Source organism: Danio aesculapii, chromosome 1, assembly GCF_903798145.1.
Source record: "Danio aesculapii chromosome 1, fDanAes4.1, whole genome shotgun sequence".
Classification (NCBI taxonomy): domain Eukaryota; kingdom Metazoa; phylum Chordata; class Actinopteri; order Cypriniformes; family Danionidae; genus Danio; species Danio aesculapii.
Window position 1 is genome coordinate 2,835,723 of NC_079435.1, and position 17,500 is coordinate 2,853,222.

At 38.7% G+C, this 17,500-nt stretch overlaps 1 protein-coding gene across 1 annotated transcript in view; it reads right to left on the reverse strand.

The window, feature by feature from the left end:
- Window positions 1-9,979, reverse strand: part of LOC130222734 (B-cell receptor CD22-like) — a 15,078-nt gene extending 5,099 nt beyond the window's left edge. The window contains exons 1-6 of the mRNA XM_056455266.1: window positions 9,763-9,979; window positions 8,642-8,989; window positions 8,304-8,543; window positions 3,875-4,126; window positions 2,628-2,867; window positions 2,460-2,553 (exon numbers count right to left, since the gene is read on the reverse strand). Coding sequence (XP_056311241.1) covers window positions 2,460-2,553; window positions 2,628-2,867; window positions 3,875-4,126; window positions 8,304-8,543; window positions 8,642-8,989; window positions 9,763-9,823 — 1,235 coding nt within the window. The 5' untranslated portion in view covers window positions 9,824-9,979. The remainder of the gene's footprint in view (window positions 1-2,459; window positions 2,554-2,627; window positions 2,868-3,874; window positions 4,127-8,303; window positions 8,544-8,641; window positions 8,990-9,762) is intronic.
- Window positions 9,980-17,500: the final 7,521 nt, after the last annotated feature.

A 17,500-nucleotide genomic window follows, 5' to 3' on the forward strand; every position in this document is an offset into this window, starting at 1 on the left:
TCATTTTTTACAATCCTATTTGCTGAAATAATAAAAGAAAAACTCCACAATGTGTGATCAAGACTTTCAGAAGAAGGAAAACAACAGTGTCAGACTGCTAATGGCAGCCAGATAGAGAGAATAACATCAAATTTACACTCAGCCCCATAGAGGCTGCATTACAAACACCTATATATACACATACATACATACATACATACATACATACATACATACATACATACATACATACATACATACATACATACATACATACATATATATATATATATATATATATATATATATATAACACAAGCACTAATGAGATTTTTGGTATTTGATGCAGAGATGATATAATACTTACATAAATGCATATAAATGTTTGCATGATTATTTTGAAACAAAATATTAAAAAACTCACGGATTTAAGATTATGATGACCGTTAAGCCTGATTTATACTTTTGGCAGCTCCGCTGACTGAATGCGCACCTCAGGAAACGGACGAGACTTTTATACTTGACATGTTCGCCGTTGTGATATTTGTGAAGTTTCCGCTCATTTATTCATTTTCTTTTCCCTTTATTAATCCGTAGTCGCCACAGCGGAATGAACCACCAACTTATCCAGCATGTTTTTACGCAGCGATTGTCATTCCAGCCTCACACTCAACCACTACGGACAACCAGCGACCTTCTTGCTGTGAGGCGACACCACTACCTACCAAGATTCATTCGTTTTCTTTTCGGCTTAGTCCCTTTATTAATCTGGGGTCTCCACTGTGGAATGAACCACCAACTTATCCAGCATCTGTTTTTTACGCAGCGGATGCCCTTCCAGCCACAACCCATCACTGTATACAGTGATACACACTCATTCGCACACATTCATACACCATGGACAATTTAGCCTACCCAATTCACCTGTACTACATGTCTTTGGACTGTTGGGAAAACCAGAGCACACGGAGGAAACCCACACGACCGCAGGGAGAACATGCAAACTCCACACAGAAATGCCAACTGACCCAGCCGAGGCTCGAACCTGCGACCTTCTTGCTGTGAGGTGACAGCACTACCCACTGTGAAACTAATTATTTTAATGATTATAAGGATTTAACCATTAAATGTTTTTTTTAATAAAACTTTGATGCATCACTTGCTTTTATTCATATCTCAGACAGTTCCACCTATTAAAGTTTATTAAAAATACTAATGACAACAGAACATGAGTTGCTCTACAAATATATATATATATTTTATTATAGAAAGAATAAACCATGATCACCAATAAAGTCCAGAAAAACAGGGCAACAGTATGTTATTATTATTTTCCAGTTATCAAATAAATGATTTGTTCCTTAATTGTAGTTTTGTAACAATTAAACTGTTTTTAATTCAAAATGAATGATGAAAAAACACATTTCTGTAATTAAATAATCTGTTTTGACTTTAACAAATTTATCCCTCAGCTTTTTCCAAACTTTTACAAAAACTTTTCTCCTTTCCCACGGCTGCTGCAATTTCTAGCCAAGAATCATCATCCATCTGGCTATCCCTATGATCACACATAGACGAATCATGAAGATGTCTGTATAGTCGTACCTGTTTCAGCCAAAATCTCTTCAAAATGATTCATTATTTAACTCAAATGAAATGCGGCGGTGTGCAAACTGTTTGCTCGAGTTTTAAAAAAATTTGTGAGCTCCGCCTGCCAAAATCATGTCGTGCACACCAAAAGTGAACCTCCACAAACACCGCGATGACGTCACATTCGCCGCACGCACTCAAGCGAACTAGCCAGGCTTTAAATGTGTCATGACAGTCTTGTGAAAAGGGTCCATAGAAATGAAGATGCATGACAAGCCAAAATATGCAGGACTAGCTGACGGGAATCTCTACCATAGATACGAGTGAGAAGAATAAATGTGTATTTATTTATTTATTTATTTATTGTGTAAGGCCATACACCTAAAGTACTTCACAATCATGTGGGGGGGGGGGGGGGGGGGGGGGGTCTCTCCACACCAACATTATTGTGCAGCATCCACTTGGATAATGCGACAGCAGCCACAGGACAACAGCAGTAGTGCACTCACCACACACCAGCTATTGGTGGAGAGACAGTGATAGAGCCAATTCATTGGATGGGGATGATTGGGAGGCCATGATGGGTAAGAGCCAAGAGGTGTCCTGGAATTTGACCAGGACACCAGGGTTACACCCATAGAAGGAAATGTTTTATAGCCCAGTCACATATTTGAGATTGTCAAAAATGTACACTGTACCCGCTACTGGATTTGTGACATCAAAAACCTAAAGCACACTAACCCCGGGCATGTATTTCACAGTTCCCAAAAATGTAGCCCTGGTCACATATCTCCAATGAGCCTGAGTTGCATGAATAAGCATATTTGACTATATCAGATATTTTTATATAACTTAAAAAATAAAAATATCATTTTTAAAACTGAACTCACATTATAAACAGGCCGATGATGACAACGACGATGAAGATGAATAATAATCCTACAGATGTCACTGTGATGATGTTTCTCTCAGCATGTTGTTGAACTGAAAGAGGAAGCAGATCATGATTAACTCTCCAGACTGATGAAGTTACAGGAGTGTGATGATAAAAGCTTCACCAGTGACAGTGACGGCGTCTGATCTCTGAGCTCCATGTGGATTGTGAGCCTCACAGTAGAAGCGTCCACTCTGTACTGCACTGAAACTCTGTCCAGATCCAACAGCTGAGCTTTGATTCTCCTTAAACCAGCTGAAGTTCAGAGCAGGAGGGTTTGAGTCACTGATGCACATCAGACTCACTAAATCAGAAAAAAGCTGACCAGAATCAGTGACGGACACTGAGACGTTTCTGGGAGGATCTGAAACAGAAACACAGGCATATTATTATTTCAAGAGTTCACACTTAGACATTGCTTGATAATAATAACAGCTTTGGCATGCTGTCCCGGGAGAGAACCCTGAGCTCGGAGATGGGCTCCAGCCTGGTCAATGAGCATGTGAGAGGGTATGAGATCAGGAAGTTCTCAAGAGCTCACCCTAGTAAAGGAGGAAAGAAGGAGATGGGGTGGATGGGGGGGATTCGTCATAAAACGAAGATGAGGGAGTAATGCTAGTTTGGCTATTTATAGTGAGTTTGGCATAATCTGATTGGCTAACTAATGATTTCAGATGAGAGACCAGCTGCGATCAATCATATCACGTGCTCCACTCAAATTTAGTTTGTGAAACTTCAACAATCACAACAAACATGGCATCACAGTTTAAATTAGAGGATTTAAAGAGGACCTGTTATGCCCCTTTATACAAGATGTGAAATAAGACTCTGATGTCCCTAAAGTTTAGTTTGGGCTAGTCACAGATGTGCTTGAAAGCAACAGCTTGCTGAAGGAGACTCAGCATTCACAGTCTGTAAAATGATCTGATCTTCCCATCACTAAAAGAATGCTTCTGTCAGTCTATGGAGACTCCTGTTGCTGTTAATTTGTGCTTCAACTAAAACTTTGAATGATACTCACACTGGACATCTAAAGTCACAGGATCAGAGTATTTTTCTCCATGTACATTTTTGTATCTACACTTGTATTCTCCACTGTCATCAGAGCTGATCTTGGAGATGTTGAAGATTCTTCCAGATCTTACAACCATTTTCCCTTTAAACCAGCTGATTTCTGCAGGAGGGTTTGAGTCGCTGCTGCAGCTCAGAGTCACTGAATCTCCAGACATTATTACAGCAGATCTATTCATAGACACTGAGATGTTCCTGGGTGGGTCTGAGAAAGAAATACACAAACAGTTAACAGTCACAATAGTTTTGATGGCACAGATTATATTTTAATGGTTTAATGTTACAGTTTTGCTAACTCACACTGGACATCTAAAGTCACAGGATCAGAGTATTTCTCTCCATGTACATTTTTGGCTCCACACTTGTATTCTCCACTGTCATCAGAGCTGATCTTGGAGATGTTGAAGATTCTTCCAGAATTCAAAGATTTATTCCCTTTAAACCAGCTGATTTCTGCAGGAGGGTTTGAGTCACTGCTGCAGTTCAGAGTCACTGAATCTCCCTCCATTATTACTGCAGATCTATTAGAGATCACAGGAGTATCTGGAGCATCTGCAGGTGAAACATGGATAAAGGTAGCACATTACTTAAAGGGGGTGTTCATAAGATTACCTGACATCATCTAATTAATATTCAATTATCCATGTGAGCAAAAGTACATCAAATGTGTAGTTTAGTATGACACACAATAACTTTCCACCTTTGTTGTGGGCTGCAGGCTTTACACTTTTATGTGTCAAGAGTATTTAGCACTTTATTTAGTTTTACTTGTAGAGCAGATTTACTTTATCATAGTAGCCTAGGCCTATTCAAGTTTCTTAATTATGCAGCGTTAGGAATAACTGGCTGTTTAAATTAATTTTGCATCAAAAAAGCATTTTGATATCAGTAAATGTGTCTGTAACTTTAAGGAAGTTATCAAATCACGGCACATTAGCTGTTAAAACATGTATATTGACTGCATAAATTATTATTCCTTTAAAAAAAATCAGTTCAATATTGTGCATGACTATTATTATACACTAATTGTACTAAAGCTGGTCGGTACCTTAAATTAATATGCGTTTGTATCTAAAAGTCCATATTAATAAAAATTCTCCTTGAACATAGTTATTGTCAATGTCAATTTTATTTCTATAGCACTATTTAATATAACTAGAGGTTGACCAATGTGCTGTACAGTGCAAATCAAAACAGATAAAAAACAAATGTATATATAAAATTATAAAATTATTGCTAAAACAGACAATTTTCACTGATAAAATGCCAAATCAAAGAGGGAAGTTTTGAACCTAGATTTAAACAGACAGGGATGAAACAGATCTGATACAGAGGGCCAGAGCATTCCACAGCCTAGGACCAGCTACTGCGAAAGCACAGTCACCTCTGCATTTCAGCCTCGACTTAGGTATGCATAACAGTCTCTGGTTAGATGACCGAAGAGACCGACCAGGCTGATGCTCAATTAAAATGTCTTACAGATAGGAAGGTGCCAGGCCATTTAGAGATTTAAAAACCAAGGCATTTTAAAAGTGACTCGATAGTGCACAGGTAGTCAGTGCAGAGAGCGTAAGACTGGTGTAATGTGCTCATGTTTCTTGGTAGCCTTGCAGCAGCATTTTGAACTAAATGTAATCGGGATAAGGTTTTCTGACTAATCCCAAAGTATAATGAGTTACAATAGTCTAATCTAGTGGTGATAAAAGCATGGATTATTTTTTTCTAAATTGTTCTGGATAAAATAGATTTAACTGTTTTTAAAGGTCGAAGCTGAAAGCAGCAGGATTGGACCACTGCATTTATCTGTTTGTCAAAGCTCAAGCCATCATCCAGAATAACACCAAGATTTTTTACCCAGGGCTTCATAGAAAAACGTAATTTTTCTAGATTAACTATCGGTGCTCTGGAAGAGTTTGACAAGTCGAACAAAATCATTTCACTCTTACTTTCATTCAAATCTAGAAAGTTCAAGGACAACCAGTCTTGCACATCCGACAAGCATAGCATAAGGGTCTCTAGCCCATTTGAACTTTGTTTTAAAGGGCAGGTAGATTTGGGTGTCATCCGCATAACATTGAAAAGACATGTTTTCGAAAAATAGAGCCCAGAGGAAGCATATATAAGGAGAAAAGAATACGGGGCTAAAATAGATCCTTGGGGAACACCACATGACAAATGTGTCATGGTTGCAGGTTTGTGCGCTTTCTGGAGTATCTGTTTTGTCACGTGGGTTTGTGTTGTTTGGTTGTCCACGTGTATTTGTTTGGTCACGTGTTATGACGGCACTCAGCTGTTTGATTTGATCTATGATTTGATCTAGGCTACGTTTCGATGTCTCCTTGTCAGTTCATTGTGTTTGCTTATGTGAGTCTGATGTGCTCAGGACTAAGAGGAGTGACTGCTGGACTTCGTTTCGCCCTTCTGTTCCTGCCCCAGTATCCCAGTGTCCTCACGATCCATTTGTAGCCCTGTTGGCTTTATTTGACAGTGTTTATTAAATTTTCACTTGCATATTGGATCCTTCTCTGTACCTTTATTTACACGTGACAAAATGTGCTGCCTCAGATGAATGTTCTCCAATAGTGACTTTAAAACTGCGATTGGACAGATAGGATTCAAACCAATCCAGGGCACTTCCTTTTATCCCCACAACATGCTCCAAGCGGGCCAACAAGATGGAATGATCTGCTGTGTCAAATGCAGCACTCAGATCTAACAGCACAAGCACCGCACAGTCCCCAGCATCGCCAGTAAGCAGAATATCATTTAAAACCTTAACAAGCGCGGTCTCGGTTGAATGATACTTTTTGAAACCTGACTAAAAGACCTCAAAAATTATTTTTTTAGTTATTAAAACTATTATGTTTAGAAATATGTTGAAAAAAATATTTTGTTCCGTTAAACAGAAATTGAGGAAAAAAATATACACTGGGGCTAATAATTCTGACTCCAACTGTACATATATATATATATATATATATATATATATATAACTCAACTCAACTTATTTCTATAGCACTTTCAACAAACCACAATGGGTACCAAAGTGCTGTACAAAAAACCCATAAAACGCATGCAAATATACACATAAACCAAAATACATAACCTCACATCACATGATTAAAAGCTAAAGAAAATCAGTGTGTTTTCCGTGACCTCTGAAAAGACTCAAAAGTTGGAGCTGTTCTTAAGGAGAGTGGAAGATCGTTCCAGAGTCCTGGAGCTGCTACTGAGAACGCTCTATCACCTCGACATTTTAAGCGTGATCGTGGAACTTGCAGATAGAGACGATCCTTAGAGCGAAGAGATCTTACAGGTTGGTGTATAATAATCAGCTCAGAAATATACTCAGGGGCCAGGCCATGGAGGGATTTAAAAACATACAAAAGAACTTTGTACTGAATTGTAAACTGGATTGGCAGCCAGTGTAGGGAAACCAGTACAGGTGTAATGTGTTCTCGTTTTTTTGTGCCTGTTAAGAGCCTGACAGCTGCGTTCTGGACCAGCTACAGTCGCGAGAGAGAGGCCTGACTCACACCCAGATACAATGCGTTGCAATAGTCCAGTCGAGAAGAGATGAAAGAATGAACAACCTTCTCCAAATCACTGAAAGATGACAGACTTCAGCTTGGCAATATATCTAAAATAGAAAAAACTAGTTTTGACAACCGCATTAATTTGCCGATCAAATTTTAGCTCAGAGTCAAAGATGATCTATATATAATTTTTTTAAACTATTTTTCCTGAATGTAAATAACTACTACTGTAAGGAAATATCAGCATCCTAGACCCAATCTATTCCTGATTATGTAAAATAAGCTGCTGCTCCCTAGCAGGTTTGAGCTAGCAGAACTTAAACACACACAGAACAATAACAAAGACAGATGAACACGATAATGAGGAACTAATGCGGGAAACAGAAAAAAAGGAACCAAATGACAAAACACACTGGAGGATACGGTGAAGTAAACAGTGTACACAGACATCCCATTCAAACCATCAACTTTTCTGCTGTCAGTGAATACACACGATCAAGTCAAACCTGTGTTCTGATTTTTTTTTTTTTCTATTTTGACCTGAAAGCCCCGATCATGTGCTTTCATATTTGGCTCATGACTCCATTATGTCTACAAATGTTACACTAATTTTGTCCATGTATTTCACTATATTTACCTAGATGGAAGCAATGTAAGCAACAAAATTGTCAAATTAATTTGGTTCATTTTAAGGTACAGTTCTCACTATAAGCAAACCATAAACCTAGATATTTTATTGTACGTTTAACATACACAACATTTCTAATTAGCTGCTTATCATTGTTAGAAAGGTAGTAGTTGGGCTTAGGTATTGGTAGGGATGTACAATAAGATTATACTATATAAGTACTAATAAACAGCCAATATCTTAATAAAAGGAAGGTAATGAGTGTGTGGGAATTGGTAAATAAACTAAAGTGTTATCTGTTTATAAATTCAGTGAGAGAGAGAGAGAGAGAGAGAGAGAGAGAGAGAGAGAGAGAGAGAGAGAGAGAGAGAGAGAGAGAGCATTTCTTAGAACTAAAATCACACAACAGCTTGCATATCATATTGCGGCACTATTGCAAAAGTGAGTATTCTATGATTTTGATTGATATTTAATTTATGCATTGACTACATTTACATTTATTGCAAGTCTGAATGCTTAGCAAAGGTAAATACTAAATGGTTAAAATAAATAGATGAAAACTTACATGTGACATTGAGATAAACAGCAGGAGAGATGTACGTTTGTCCCTGCACACCACATCTGTAGTTGCCTGCTTCTGTTCTACTGACTGACCTGATGTTGAGTTCATCTCCAATATTAGTCAATGTGTGTGAGTTTCTGTACCAGATGAATGTTGGTGTGTCAGTCAGTTTACAGCTGCTTTTACATGTCAGATTGACTGAATCTCCCTCTTTCACTCTCTCAGGAGACTCCAGCTGAAGATCTGAACACAACACACACATTATATCTAGTGCTGCTCTCATACACTGATTATTATTCTACATGATGACCACAAGAAGAGAGAAACCTTAGGAGAGTCACCTGTGACAGAGAGACGCACTCCTGAAGGGCCAGTAAATCTCCCTGAAGATACATTACTAATGAATCTGAAATAATACTGGCCTTCATCATTTTTTGTAACATGACTCAGTCTGACGGTGCAGTTCTGCTGTTTATCTCCCAGATACTGAAGCCTCTGACTGTATTCAGAGTTTTTAGACAGATCTGGAAGGTTTTGCCAATCTGTAGGGTCTTTAGACCAGTACGCTTCCATGATCTGATATCCTCTAGGTGGGTATGTATATTTACATCTGATTGTCATTGTTGAGTTATTTAGTGCACAGATTTGTGTAGGACTGTAATTCACACCCCAATCAGCACTAGAAACTCCTGAAATACAGAAATAATCATGATTAAAATGTAGTTTTATCAGTTAAAATAGACTATAAGACACTAGGAACTCATGCTGTTTTACTAGTTGTAAACAGGGACTCATTACAGATGATATTTTAAGCTGATCTTGTGAATATGAATAATGATCTCAGTGTGAATGACTTTAGTCTTGATGAAGGACATAAATAAACAGAGAGAGCAGAAAAAAAGGAGAGGAAAATAACTAGGGAACCATAAAAGGAGCAGTACATTAATTATAATATACATTAGTAAACTACAGCTTTTGAAATAAATGACAAACACTGGACGGAGCTGAATTATCCTTATTGAATGTACAAACTCACAATAAGACCATACCATTTAAGCCAGGACAGACAAAGTTGATGTCATAGATCTAGCGGAAACAAAAAACTGACTGTGTTCTCTCAGACTATCATTGACTAGCTGTAAGCAGCTTTTTGTTTATCTGTTGTGGTACAATATACTGAGATGAAAACAAGATATTCACTGTTGTCACTGTGAAGACTGTGTCAGCACTTTACTGCATCACAAGTAAAAAACAAAGGTGTGAAAGAAATGCTAAAACATGAGGGTTTCATGACACTTTAACTAAAGACTCTCTACTGAGAAAACAGATCCTCCAGCACAGCCTAACTTCCTATATCTGAGAGAAGATGATCAGAAACCTGCTAAATAATGTCTGGATGTGGGGTGTGTGTAAGCAGTAATGTGAGAAATAAAGCAGTAATGTGAATGTAAGATTGACTCACTGTGAATGATGAGCAGAAAGATCAGATGAAGAGCAGGAGCCATTCTGAGCCACATCAGCATCAAATCTATCTAGAATCCAGCATTAATCATCACTTCTACACTCATCAACAGTAAATGTACATCACCCTAAACAGCTCTTAGTGTTAGGAAGATCTTTACACATCTGCAGATTATTAATGCACAACATCAGTGTGTGGAAATCAACTGATGACTGAGATCAACACCAGATATTTCTCATGTCAGAAATCATGTGTTATATGAGCTTCATCTACACTAATAATCAGTCAAATACCAGTGTGTTTGTCTTACCGTGTTGAAGAGCAGCGGATTAACAGCGACTGAGTGTGTGAAGAGATGATCTTTAGCTTTACTGGTGTGTGTGAGTTGCAGAACTATCCGAGTTCCTGCTTCAGTAAAACAACAACAACCCAACAACTGACTAAAGAAAAATAGCATGATTTTTTTTTCCTTACATTAATTTGAAGACGGCAAGATTCCATCTTTTTTCATACACTTATTGAAGTTTTTGCAGACAAAAAGGCTGATTGTCAGTTGATGAACATCTGTTTATATACTCTAGGATTAGTTGCAGGAGATAGGGCCCCCTCTGCTGGTAGATTTTGCACACACACATATGAGTGAGGTAATTTGGTTAGGACACCAGGGTTCCACCCCTACTATTTAGCAGAAGAGCCACTGAATTTTAAAAAACACAGAGTCAGGACCTCAGATTAACATCGCATTCAAAAGTCTGTGCTCACTGACAGTACAGGCCTGATCCCAATTCTATTTAAGTACCCCTTCCCCTTGGCCCTTAAAACCGAGTGTGAAGGGGAAGGGCTTCAAAATTTACCTCTAAGAATTGGGACAGCACTACAACACCTGCACACGTCATCTTATGTCATCACGATCTCTTGCTTCATATGAGATCAGATGATCGCGACTGCTGTACTGTAGTTATTCTAGTTGTGTTATTTTTTGGTATTTATCTTCAGGAGATTAATGAAGGCATATATTATGTTATCATAACCATCTAATGTGGCAATAAGATCGTAACTGTACTGTGTATTTACACAATGGCCATATTCATCTCTGTAAACACACTAAAAAACAGCACTAACATTATAGCAGACACTGTAAACAGCTCATTTACAGCCACTAGACTTTTCTGACAGGGTATTCGAGTGTCATCGAGTGTCAGGATGTTGTGGGACTGCTGTACAGGAGTCAGTGGCGCCCCCAGAAAATTTTCTTAGGGGTGGCCAGAAGAGGCCGCACCAAATCTTGGGGTGGCACACAAAAAAATAATGAATTCAGTGTAATGTTATATGTTTGTTTCTGGTAAATGAAATAATATGGTTTTAATTAATTTAATGAAATACTCTTGAAATATTGCAGGGCAACGAGGTGGCGCAGTAGGTAGTGCGGTCGCCTCACAGCAAGAAGGTCGCTGGTTGAGCTTTGGCCGGGCGTTTCTGTGTGTTTACATGTTCTCACTGCGTTCGCGTGGGTTTCCTCCGGGTGCTCCGGTTTCTCCACAGTCCAAACACATGCAGTACAGGTGAATTGGGTAGGCTAAATTGTCCATAGTGAATGAGTGTGTATGGATGTTTCCCAGAGATGGGTTGCAGCTGGAAGGGCATCAGCTGTGTAAAACATGTGCTGGATAAGTTCATTCCGCTGTGGCGACCCCAGATTAATGAAGGGAATAAGCCGAAAAGAAAATGAAGCAATGAAATATTGCAATTTTTTCCTTGAAATAATTCAGCAAGTACATGTGCAAACCAAATAAAGATCAATATTTAGTTTAAAAACACTTTTCATATATATAAATAACTTTTCAGCTATTTTTCACATACCTTTATTGTAGAGCATACAGTATATGCCATGTCTAATGAAGATTAATGAGTTAATTAATAAAACAAACAAATGAACAAACTGAACAGTAGGCATTACTATATACACACATACTCACTATACAGACCATAATAATATTATTTATCCATATCCCTTTTTGAGCCACAAAATTATTAATGCAGCTTCTTCTATTGATGTATCTTCAGGTAAATTAAATTGCCATTGCTGTCTATTGAAGGTGTGTGCCTGCTGTCAACGATGATCGGGTAGGGCAGTGGCGGTTCTAGTTTAAATGACACCCCGGGGCGAACCACCCCATTCACCCCCCTTAAATTGTTAGGTTTTTATTCAATAAATATAACAATTTATTTATATTTATTCTAAATAAATACAATTATTATTAATATTATTATACAATTATTATTCTAAACAAATAACAGAATTCAATCCTAAATGTTACTGGAGTGATATGCTAAGACCACTTAAAAAAACCTTTTGCATGACTATTAATTATGACAATTCTAAAGAATCCAAAAACAATATGTTTTATAGAATTATCTGTAGTCTTAAACCCGATTCATGGCCGAGAATTAATGTTATGAAGTCTTACCTTCCTGACTCTTTATCCCTCCTTTCTGCTTTATAGCCATGCTTAGTGAAGGTTACATCATCATCATCATCATATTATTATTATTTAAACTTTAGTTTAGTCGACTTGCAAAACTCGATGCGTGCCGACACAGACACGTAAGTCTGTTCCTCCGGTTTCACGGCGCATGAGCGGCGCGTATTTTATCGGCGTGCATGTAAACAACCGGGATTCACACAGGAGCGCGTGAGGCACACAGGAGTGGGTGAGGTGCACGGGAAGGGTTTCTGCGCGCATGCGTCAGTTTGCTTTCACCAGCGTTGAACCAGCGCTAAGGGGGAGAGGTAGTGAATCAGCTACGTCAGTGGCCCCAACTATAATTGGTTATAACTGAGTTAAACTGAACTGAACTTAAACACTACAAACTGAACTACACTGTTCCTATTTACTATGACCCTTTATGTGAAGCTGCTTTGACACAATCTACATTGTAGAAGCGCTATACAAATAAAGGTGAATTGAATTGAATTGAATTAATTTAGTGGCTGCATTTTATTTATTTATTTATTGAAATATTGGCAATTTACATAAGTACATTTAAATTAATAAATGTCAACAGCAAAATTATATTGGGGTGGCCAGAGTTTTCCCAGGGGTGGCCTTGGGGGCGCCCGTGACAGGAGTAATTATTAAGGATTATAGATCATGAAATTTAGCGGTTTTTATTTTAGCGTTTTTTTTTTAAAGCATGACGGTAAACACAAACGTGGTTATGAATATATTAAAATGTGTTTGTTTGTTGTTAAAATTCAGTTGTGGCTGGTGTATTCTGGAAAATTTTCTTACCCCTTGGTTTAGAGTGTGGTCCTGAAAAATCTTCGTTTGAAGTGGTGTATACCCCTTGCCCTTAGCCCTATGCTTTCAAGCTAAAGAGAACTGGGACACCCCTACCCCTTAACAGGAATGCGCAAAACGAGGAGTAGGGGTAAGCGGAAGGGCTAAGAGGTAGAATTGGGATTGGGCCATAGTGTCCCCTTCACTATACTGGGGTATTAGTCTCCAATTTCAGGTACTTTTTTCATTTCAGTCTTGGGCTGCAGGGTGTTCATTAAGATGTACCCTAATAAATGTATTATTAGTAGGATAATGAGATTTCATTTAATAAAAGCTTAAAGAAATAGCAATGACTCGTATATAATGTCAGAAATAAGGAGCTTTGTGTCGTGTACAGCAGTATCAACATCAAGTATTATTTTTACTTATATGCAGATTCACAACATTTGAAAGTTGCACTTTGATTATTTTCTATCATGTGCAGACGCTCAGATGAGTTTATCAGTTTAATCAGTGCATAAATGACAGAGGAGGCTGGAAAACATGTATTATTGATAATCAGGTGGATTTATTGGCACAGTAAACGACTTCACAGCATTGGCAAAGCATTATAACAATAAATTACAGAAGCACATTTACACACAATTAAAAATAAAAAGGTCAAAAGGATTAAACACAAATCAGGATGAGAAGCTCTTTACAAAACTGACTAATCAGAATATTGATATTACTCACAATATAATTGGTTATAAATGAAGTAGAACACATTCAATTAACTTTAAGCGCAGTACATCAGAAAACCCCATTTCTTTAAGTAGCAGGAGATGAAGACATCTGCTGGTGGAGTGAGGGTTTGTAGCACATATGAGACATTGGGCTCCATATTAGCGCATATAAGTGTCTGAATCAACTTTTGCTGTTTTAAGGATTTAGACTGGCACATGGTCTAAAAGGGTCATCCTTATTCTCTTAATGAGTTGTGGGTGTGTTTAGAGAGTAACGTGCAATTAACCGATCAGAGATTTATCTCTCATTCACTTTAGTGAGTTGTGGTCTCCCCATGGAATATCTGCTATTTACAGGCAAAGCTTTATAAGCAGAAAAACTTTGAATTCACAGAAACAAAGAAGGCATGGGAGGAGATTGCAGTTTTTATATTTGTGTAAACAATAATATTTTTTTTTACATTTTAAATCTTAAATTTTTCATATTTAAGGATATTTGTGTACTGCTGTACATCCCTGTGTGTGTAATAAGCAGTGTGTACATTCATTTTGGATCTGCATAGTCACATAAAAGTAACGCAATCTTTAAACAAAAAACCCTGTGCTGTTGACTTTAGAGGAGCTCTTAGTTGGTCAATGGCACGGTCTTTCAATTGCCTCAAAATAGTAATGTGCCAACAATGCGCCTCAACGCACCTCCTTTTTAGACCAGCGCAGCCAAGTGCACACAAATTCATTTGCTATATAAACAACGTGGTGCAAATGTGAAAATGATACCTGTGCCGAGCTGGCACTAGCAAATTACACTTGTGCCAAGTGTATGATAGGGCCTATTGAGTGTAAAATGATCTATTGTGATATAAAACCCATATAATGATATATAAAGTAAATAACAGATTCTATAACACCACTAAACATTGTTTTTTCCTCTCCCTATCTTAAGTTTTTTAGACAGTTTCAACACCACTGTTACATGTTGACATCACTAATGATCACTGTAAATCACCTGTGGCTCCGCCCACACAGCTCAAGATTGCTCCGCCTCTCACTGCAGCCTCCTCCTGTTGATCTGAACAAACAATAAGATGAAGAAAGACTGAAGCTCAACCACATTAAACTCTTTGACGAGGCTCATCCAATAATCAAACTGCTGCTGAGAGGGTTTATGGCTGATATTGTCTCTTACTGGTGGATTGTGATGTTCAGAAGAGCTCTGAGGATCAAGAGTGGAGCAGGAGTTTTCAGCAGGTCTGTGGTGAACGCTCTGTGTGAAAGACAGCGAGAGATCCATCAATCATCTGATCATCAGTGACCATTGTCTGACTTTGAGTTTGTACTTACTGTGAGTGTGTTGTACAGGTCAGAGGTCGCAGACTGGAGATCCAGACCTGCATATGTGTCAGTGATCTGGACAGAGCAAAGGACATTGTAGCTCTATTTTAATGATCTAAACTCATGAGCTAAAGTGGACAGTGCAGGAGCTTTTAGGAATTGTCTGAATCTACTTTTGCTATTTTAAGGATAGAAAAAACTACTGGTGCACACGGCGCTTGGTCCAAAGAGATTGTCCTTATATGAGTTATGGGTGTGTTTTGGTCATGACATTAAACCAATCAAAGTCTCATCTCTCATTCCCTTTAAGAATCAGTTCACAGTGCACGTAAACATCCCCAGTGTGTACACGAGGGTTTAAATCAAGCTCACATGCTCACGTTTCTTCACGTCTAGGTCTGTTATCCTCTTGCTCTTCAGTTCACCCGATGCATAACCGGTTCGCTCTGTTTTCTTAGCCATAACATTTCCATCAAACATGTGCTGTGCATCCCTGTGTGTGTAATAAGCAATGTTTTGATCCGCCTATAGGCACATCTCTAACATTCATTTATTTTCTTTCGGCTTAGTCCCTTATTTATCAGGGGTCACCACACCGGAATGAACCGCCTACTACTCCGACATCATTTACCCAGCGGATGCCCTTCCAGCCGCAACCAAATACTGGAAAACACCCATAAACACTCATTCACCCAATTTGGTTTATTTAATTCCCCTATAGTGCATGTGTTTGGACTGTGGGGGAAACCGGAGCACACGGAGGAAACCCACGCCAACACGGGGAGAACATGCAAACTCCACACAGACATGTCAACTGACCCAGCTGGGACGCAAACCTGCAACCTTCTTGCTATGCGGTGACAGTGCTAACCACTGAGCCACCGTGCCGCCCATTACATCACTAACATGCTTTTTGAATAAAAACAAACAAGCAACAAAAAAAACTGACTTTAGAGCAGCTTTAAGTTGGTCAACGATGCTGTTTATTTCATTTACCTCAAAACATGTCAACAATGTGCCTTACTCAAAATAAAAAATTTATAAAAGAAGCTGAATCAACACAATTCTTGAGATTTCATTGGGACAAGTTAATTTTTTATGTTCAATCCACATAAATGTGTTAGAAGTATTAAGTTAACTCAATCTATTTGTGTTGGGATAACATAATTGAATTGAATTATTGAAATGTGTGTAACCCTGCATTTTTTTACAGTGTAACACACCTCCTTTCAGACCAGCATCCCGATGGGTGCACAAATGGTTTGCGATTTAAATAGTGTGAGACAATACATAAAAATGATTCCCGAGCTTGTCAAGGGTCTGGATGAAGAGAAAACTGGTCAGACACAGGTGCGGGTCTTCAATAATGTTTATTTATAAAGCCCGAATTAACTCAAGGGGGCAAAAAAAACACCTGAAAATTCCTCCGTAATGGAGCTGGCACAGAGGCCCAAAGTTCACAAAAAAACTTAGACGTTATGTAATAAAGTCTTCAAAATGATGAGGCAAGAGGAACAGTCCTCAAGTGGGTGCAATGTCCTGACACCCGACAGGGGGCGATGAGTCCGGCAGCCGCTGACTGAATCAGCGCAGCCACGAGGAAGACTGAGGCTTTGAGACCGGCGAGAGAGACGAAAGCCGGCTGGATAGAGACGGAGAGTCAGATGGGCAGCGATACAAAAATAGGTGTGAACAGGTTTGAAGGCAGAGGGAGAAAACAATTTTAGGAAAAATCGACAAGACACCAGACACGACAAAACACACAGGACTAAACAGGAACAGGACTAGACCGAGAGATCGCCAGACATGCAGGAAGGGGAACAGCTACGATCTGACACAGAACTACGGTCAAGGGTAGAGTAAATAGGGAGAGAAATCAAGGAAAACAGGTGAGTGAAATTAGCTTGATAGACTGATGGAAAGTAATAGAGCGGATGGGTGGGGAAGCGAGAGGTAAACAAAGCATGGTGTGAGTGATCAACACAAAACGAGTGAAAGGGAAAGACGAACAAAACACAAGGAATGAATCGGTGATCAGACCGAGGATGTGACAGAGCTTGGCTGAAATAGCAAAAAACACTTGCGCCGCACCTATACGATAGTGCTGAACTGTTTAACTGGAGTTTGAGCTGAACTACATTACTGTCCAGAGGAACTCAATGTAAATCAGTTTAACTCTACACTCTTAATATCTCTGTATGATCATCAGAGCTGTAGGAAACATGCAGGAAAACACAGTAAATAATGATCATCTCACCGTAGACTCATTACAGATCTTCTGCTGATCAGGTTTCACTGCAGATCTTCTGCTCTTCCTTTTAGAAAGTCTGTCAGAAGAAAGATGAAACATGTCTTTTACTGCAGTGTAAGATGAATTAGGTACATGTTTTATTGAGCTCA